Here is an 8,454-nt window from a genome sequence, read left to right on the forward strand (position 1 = left end):
CCCATGACCTCATATGATGTGTGTCAAGACATTTAGAATATATGTCTTCGATTTCAAAGAAACTTTCATTCATATCACTCTGTAATGTAACAGAATGTGAAACATGTCTGTGACAGTCATGAATATATTCCATTTTGATTCGAGCCCTAATTATAGGGTAAATAATGTGTACGTTGCTTAAAGATACCGATTTCGGAAACAAGTGAATATCTAATGTCTCGATACCAAGACGATTTGTACAGTCAGCTGGTTTAAGGCTTCTTTCAAATTTAGCGACACTGGGGACCCCGTTATGTTTCGATACAAACAAAGAGAATCAAACCGATGTCTTCGTAGAGGCGACTAAACACACCATCAGCAGTACAGAACTATGCTTGAAGCAATTAAGAAGTGCTAGACGGACAACGGTACATGGCCGAGATGCGAGATTTTGTGCTGACAATTAAATCCTCCACGTTATCCCATTCCAGATTACTGTCTGTATGTAAAGGTTACCCATCTCCCTCTGGAGCAATCACTCATCACCCCACCTCCTACACAAAGGCATGTCGTGGTTGAAAGGATTAGGTCAGCAGCTTCTCTTTCTTAAAGTATATTTCACTGTAAGAAACAAATAAAACAAATTGACATTCATGTTCATGTTTCACGCGACAAAGGTGAAGTCTATAAATAAATGTATTATGTCTTTACTCATATGAGGGGCGATGGGGTAGCCTAGTGGTTAACGCCTTGACTCTTCACGCCGAATACCCGGGTTCGATTCCCCACATGGGTACAATTTGTGAAGCCCATTTCTGGTGTCCCCCGCCGTGGTATTGCTGGAATATTGCTAAAAGCGGCGTTAAACTAAACTCACTCACTCTTTACTCATACAAAGATGGTGTAGCTCACATTCGACCTGGTAAAGGCCTAAAAATAGAAACTTACATCATATGAAGGTGATGCAGCTCGTATACGACCAGGTCAGAGTTTAGATACAGAACCTTCCACTGTGACATCATCAAAGTGTGCCGTGTGCCATCGTGACTTCCGGCCAGCCAGAGTGACCGTGTCCCTGACAGGACGATGCTGATCTTCATGTACGAAGCATGTTCAGTCACCATTTTGCCAAACTATTTTTGTATTTTTATTGACTAGGAATTCTTTTCAATGTGGGAGATATTGCAGTTTATCTATTACTGACACTGAAACGCTTTCATACGAAATATCATAAGTACTTGTGTAAGACTTTGTTCATCATTTCAGGAAAATAGATAGATGTCTTTGGAATCCTTTCTGTAGTATATTGAAAGACAAATAAAAATAGTTTCCTTCCAAAGAACAATCCTCAGCCTTGATTTTTCGCTGATGCACTACTCTAAATAATTGCAAAAATCAAGCAAGAATAAGAAAACGGTTTTTAACACTCGATAAGCGCTCTCTCGCATAGCTCTCGCTGGAACCCGAACGTCGTGGCTCAAACAGCTCAATACAACGCTGAACCGAGCGCTCCTCACAGCGATCCACACAGGCTGATGTTCCATGTCGCCATGCATCATCGTCCGCCAATCGCCGAGCTCGTCACGACGTCCGCCCGCCCGTCAGACTCTGTGTGACGCTGTGTGGAGGGGAGCGCTGCTGACCAATCCACGAACGTGACTAGGTCCTCGACAACGATGTCGCGTCATTACCTACCACAGCCGACCATGGATTTTGTGATACCGACGTCGCACGCGAGACAGGCTATATGTGTTGAGATGGCTTTCCCAGTGGAGATTCAACACTGTTTCGGATGACGAACTGTTTGATGTTTATAACAGGGCTGGATTATAACTTACTTGAATGGTGCCATGTGAAAATGATCTGTGCCCCCTGTTAATTTGTTACAGGAGATTCTACAGCAAACGTGTTGTAATGTGAAAGGAAAATATACCTGTTCCCTTTTTCATGTGACATGTGTGGTTTCCATGACAGCTTTGACAACAGTTGTCAGTTGCAACAGTAAACACCAACTCATTGCCAGCTCAGCACGTGACTGGTGTTTATTTCGAGGCGCGAGTCAACACATGCTGTGTCGTCATACATCGGAACTACACATCAGTCTTACGTCATCCGACTGTGTGAAGGCGAGCGTTCAGTGCCACTTCTGGGTGCACTGTAGGTAAACAGTTTCTAATTTTCAGTAACATTAATGAGTATGTAATTAACTAGTTAACGTTATATCGCTGATTACATGATTACAAATTGCTCGCTTTCAGTGAATAGTGTATTTATATATGTATATGTCATCTCTCTCTCTCTCTCCCTCTCCTCTCTCTCTCTCTCTCTCTCTCTCTCTCTCTCTCTCTCTCTCTCTCTCTCTCTCTCTCTCTCTCTCTCTCTCTCTCTCTCTCTCTCTCTCTCTCTGTACTGATCGTGACAATGGAGTAGCGCTTCCACCCCATCCCCCATCAAACCACTTCTGTGCATGTATGGGTGTGTTTTAGATGAAGCTCTTCTGTCAGCAGTTGTGTCAATGTCAACCATCATAGCCACATACATCTTGTCTCAAATCATTTTCTCATCATTGCTACAGGCAGGTTGACATTTCCGTAGTTCGCTAATACTATACGTGAAATCAATAACACATCCATAACGGCATGTATCTGTACATAGCGTTCAGGTCAACGAAAAAGACAACATTGACATTTACTTCGGTCTGAATCGCGATTACTTCGGGAAACGCAACTAGGTCATGGTCGTAATATTCACTGCTATTCATAGGATGACGACAAGGCGATGTCAGCACTCTTCCAAGTGTCGGTGGCAGGGGTAGGGAGAGATGTCACCAGTTTGTATGTACCGTTCTGTTATTCGACAAAAACTATGTAACAAAACCGAAGACGTTAGGTATGGGGATAGGTATTGGTTATGAGGTCCTTGGATACGCTGTCCAACACACGCTTGTTCGCACGCACGCACGCACGCACACACGCAAACACACACACACACACACACACACAAACGCTCACACCCCCATTTCCTTCACCCCAACATGAGGTCCTTGGATACAGTGTTCAACACACGCCCGCACGCCCACCCGCTCGTTCGCACGAACGCACGCACGCACTTACACACGCTCTCTCTCTCTCTCTCACACACACACAAATCCCGCATTCGCCACTGATATGCTTTAGTAGTTTTAACATTGTCATGATAACCTTCGTTGAAATGCGCATGTGTGAAGCGGTAAAACCATGTGTTAGTTATTAACAATAGACACAGAGAAACGCTATACATTCGACACGACTTTGAACCAAAAACAATTGTGTGTTTTAATAACAAACAAACCCAATATAGAATGACGAAGCGGTAGTACTCCATGAGAGGAACACAGAGCAGCCTGAGCTATGACAGACGAGGATTACGATGGCGTCGCGTTAGGTGTACTATATGTGTGAGATGTAGTATGCAGTACACACGGGGGCACGTGTTCCGATTACGTTCATAAAGTTCAGGCATGTTTCGGAAGTTACAAATAACTCATTTCTCTTATTTCTCAGTCTTTTTTAATCTTTGAAATATATTTTCTCTGCTGGATCGATAAGGCTGTGATGGGCACCAATTTAAGAACGTCACAACGGTAGTCTACGGTGTCGCAATCAGATTACAGGATGTGATGGGCACCAATTTAAGAACGTCACAACGGTAGTCTACGGTGTCGCAGTCAGATTACAGGATGTGATGGGCACCAATTTAAGAACGTCACAACGGTAGTCTACGGTGTCGCAGTCAGATTACAGGATGTGATGGGCACCAATTTAAGAACGTCACAACGGTAGTCTACGGTGGCGCAGTCAGATTACAGGCTGTGATGGGCACCAATTTAAGAACGTCACAACGGTAGTCTACGGTGGCGCAGATCAAATGGGCGTTAGTTGCTAACTTGCTTTGAGCAAATCTCTCAAAATTCAACCAATACTCGTTAACATAAAAGAAAGCAATAATACTGTGATAAAACGGGCAACATTGAAAGGAACCCTTGAAACGTTACCTTTATGATGTAGGAGATATACGAAAATATTTCTACTAAATTATTGAACGTAACTTAAAACTATGGGAAATGTCAATTCACAAGTGCTAAAACTGAATGAAGCTGTAAGTTCAATGATTTGATGGTTGCCATGGTAACGGCAATATTTGTCTTTTATATCGGTAAGTGGTGCGTTTACCTTGAATGACGGAGATGTTTATAAATGTCAGTACGAACAATCAATCACCTTCACACCTGTATGTTGTTATTACTCGTTAAATATCGCCTGAAATCAGCTGCCACCAACGCTAATGTTTTGACAGAATCACTGGTGTATGTATGAGAGACAATCGTGGCAGTGTATGTGAACCTTCATCTGAGTAGATAGGTGACTGAGTTCAGTGACGATGTCATGTACTGAGAACACAGCATCATCAGTGGCGGCCTCTCATACATCGGGAAAACATGTGAACGTCGCAGGTCCAGCACGGCGGAAGCTGCTATGCAGAATGTCGACGATGTTGGAGCACATGATGTTTGTAGTGAATGACTTGATGTTGCTTACAACGTCGTCAGAAGCATGCGGCCAATATCATGTAACTGTATGTGTTTGTTCACATGTCTTCTCCAACATAAGATATACAATCATATGGCTGAAATAATGTGCAAAGAGGCGTTAAACAACACTATCTCACTCACTCAGTTAAAACTGCTGGCAGATAATCGAGAGGTTGCGGATTAACAGAAACCAGATTTAAGGGGTTTCACTATAATACATCAATAATTATCTTTCGCTATGTGATTTGTTGCTATATTCGTGGTAAGTTCCGCAGGCAGATAAAGTGACATCTACATAGCGTTACGTCATCAGCGGCGTCAGTACACCAACACGTGTATTCATATATCACCAGCTGACCTCCTCCACCAGCCGCAGTACACGTCAGTACACCAACACGTGTATCAGTACACCAATGTATTCATATATCACCAGCTGACCTCCCCCACCAGCCGCGCACCAACACTGACCTCCTCCACCAGCCGCAGTACACGTCAGTACACCAACACGTGTATTCATATATCACCAGCGTACGTGTCATATATCACCACGTCACACGTACACCAACACGTGTATTCATATACACCAACACGTGTATTCATATATCACCAGCTGACCTCCTCCACCAGCCGCACGTCAGTACACCAACACGTGTATTCATATATCAGTACATCACCAGCTGACCTCCTCCACCAGCCGCAGTCAGTACACCAACACGTGTATTCATATATCACCAGCTGACCTCCTCCACCAGCCGCAGTGACCTCCTCCACCACGTCAGTACACCAACACGTGTATTCATATATCACCAGCTGACCTCCTCCACCAGCCGCAGTACACGTCAGTACACCAACACGTGTATTCATATATCACCAGCTGACCTCCTCCACCAGCATCAGTACACCAACACGTGTATTCATATATCACCAGCTGACCTCCTCCACCAGCCGCAGTACACGTCAGTACACCAACACGTGTATTCATATATCACCAGCTGCTGACGTCAGTACCTCGTGTATTCCACCAGCCGCAGTACACGTCAGTACACCAACACGTGTATTCATATATCACCAGCTGACCTCCTCCACCAGCCGCAGTACACGTCAGTACACCAACACGTGTATTCATATATCACCAGCTGACCTCCTCCACCAGCCGCAGTACACGTCAGTACACCAACACGTGTATTCATATATCACCAGCTGACCTCCTCCACCACCAGTACACGCAGTACACACCAACACGTCAGATCAGTACACCAACACGTGTATTCATATATCACCAGCTGACCAGCAGTACACGTCAGTACCACCAGCCGCAGTACGTCACGTCAGTATTCATTTATCACACGTGTTATTCATATATCACCAGCTTTGACAGTGATTTTGTACAATGCCCTGACCAGCCGCATGTACAATGCTATGACATCGCGTGCAGTAATGGCAGTACCATGTTCAGAGAACATTTTCATTGAAAATTAATGAAGAGTGATAACGATCTTGATATCAAATATATCAACACTCGTTGATAAAGTAAAAATATCCTCGGCAAGCCTCGGTATTACATTCTGACTAGTGTGAGATTTTTATATATCACATGTACGTCGTTCTTGCAGATAACGATCACATCCAGAAAACAACTACATGTACTAACCACTCACACTGTGATACAACTAGTGTCCACACAGAAGGAGTCTGTTACTCTCTCAGTGATGTGAATGGTTTGAACACAGCTTGAGCAAGCGTGATGGCCTGGCGTCAGGCATGCGGCGTCCTGTCCACATATATTATTTGTTTGTCTCCGATTAAAACCACAGAAGCTGAAACTTAGGTTGAATGAACAAATAGTCTAGGAGCTGTTGCAAAGTTATTCCCAGTCGTATTTCATTTTCCAGACACACTGGATCCCGTATGATCGGGATATATACTTTACACGCGTTGAGTAATAAATGTCAGTATTAAGGACTTCTTGGTGTGAAGTTACGCTCCTTTGTACAGAGAGTGAGTAAGTATCGATTGTACTTTGTCTCGGGTGTGACAGAAATGATGACATATATCCTGGAACGAAGCGATGGTCGGAGTTCGCATCTCGTCCGACCGGTTTGTCTGGTCCAGACTCGAACACTTTCTGACTTCTGCGATATTACCATTCACTATGTGAATCCTGTTGGTATTTACTTCCGCATCAGTAGTCGTTGACGTGGTTATCAGTTTTTGATATGTGTCACAGTGAATGGTACTGTACGAGATGCACGGCTCTCAGCGGAGTGCCACGTCGTGTGCTCAAAGAGGATCTATCTGCACGATCAATAACCTCGTCTGTCGCGCCACTTGAATCATAGCTTTCAGTAACCTTATTTTCTAAGATGCTATTTATCACAATTGCTGATATTATTTATCCATATATCGAACTGAAATAACTCGTTATCGAAAATGATAATCCTATTGACAGACACGACGGATATGGAGAGTCACGGCCATCTGTTGCCTTTAGTTAGATCACATCTAGATAGGGAGGTGGTCGCTCATCACGCCGTCAGTTAGGGTTCGAATCCCAGAAGGGTACATTGTTAAAGTTCTTTTTGTTGTTTCCGGGAGGTGACTAGAAGGCGGTGTTAACATAACTGACATGATACAGAACTGTTTAGCTGAAAACGAAACTAACAATGATATATACTGACAATCAACACGTCCCCGTTAAACTGCTGGCGAAATGAAAGTACACACACAACACTTATGGTGTCTAAACGTGTTTCAAACAAAACTACCTGTTCGTTGGATATCACTTGACACAATAGTTGCAGTTTTTTAATTTTACCCGGAAGCGTTTTGTTTACGTTTGTAATTTAAATACGGTTTTCAAGTGCATACTTTCTTGTGCCCAGGGTATGACTGCACTGTGTTCAGCACTTTACAATCAGCTACATATAAAGGAATATATCAAACTTACCGTATTTTCCCTCTTCAACACAATCTAAGGACCTGACAATGAATTAACTGGCGATCGTAGCATTAGACAATAGCTACATGGATGGCCTAGTTAAATGGATCATGACCTTTTGACTTTAAGCATTTTATATTCAAGAAAATTAAATATTAACAGACGGAACAATCTTTTTCAGATTTCCTGTTACCTCCGAACAACCTGACTGTGTTATCAGCAACCAAGACCCGTGCATATTTATACTGGATTGTACCACCTGACACCCCTTTCATACTCCGATTTGAACTCACCTACGACCTAGTCGATTCTCCCATCGGGAGGTACAGTGTGACACGCGGCATCCATGGTGACCGACGTCAGGTGGCGCTCCTGGGGTTGATTCCGTGTCAGCGGTACCGCGTCTTCATGGTGTCTGTAGGGACGACAGGTACGACCAGCAACTTCAGCAACAAGGTGGAGTTTACCACAACAGCGGGTAAGTTCAAACAATTCATCCTGTACGTCATATGCCATACAGGATCCTAACCAATCAGGTGGCGTGCGATGGTGACGTCATCGTTTTGTCATCTTATAATCTTGATTTTTAGGGCGCGACAACTGACGTTGGGATTATACAGAATGGAGAGGAACGACTAGGAGTTTCATAACATGACAGACCGTCAAACACATACAGACCCACCCACGCCAACAAACACACACACACACACACAGAGAGAGAGAGAGAGAGAGAGAGAGAGAGAGAGAGAGAGAGAGAGAGAGAGAGAGAGAGGGAGACCCACCCACGCCAACACACACACAGACACAGACACAGACAGACAGACACACACACACACATACACACAGACAGACACACAGACACACAGACAAACACTCTGCTTGTCCATCAAGTAAGTTTCATACAAGGTCTTCACGCAATGTCCTAGGAATAACCACACTGTCTACATATGACTAACCGTGCATGTAT

The 8,454-nt window shown here is 43.8% G+C and overlaps 1 protein-coding gene across 1 annotated transcript; it reads left to right on the forward strand.

The window, feature by feature from the left end:
- Positions 1–1,522: 1,522 nt before the first annotated feature.
- LOC124269875 lies at positions 1,523–7,965 on the forward strand (the record flags this gene model as incomplete). Its single annotated transcript, XM_046704925.1, has 2 exons — positions 1,523–2,136; positions 7,669–7,965. Coding segments are annotated over exons 1-2 (487 nt in total), but the record flags the coding sequence as incomplete, so codon positions are not given.
- Between the last annotated feature and the right edge of the window lie 489 nt (positions 7,966–8,454).

The sequence above is a fragment of the Haliotis rubra genome, unplaced genomic scaffold (assembly GCF_003918875.1).
Source record: "Haliotis rubra isolate DU_JTF1 unplaced genomic scaffold, ASM391887v1 Scf1483, whole genome shotgun sequence".
Classification (NCBI taxonomy): Eukaryota; Metazoa; Mollusca; class Gastropoda; order Lepetellida; family Haliotidae; genus Haliotis; species Haliotis rubra.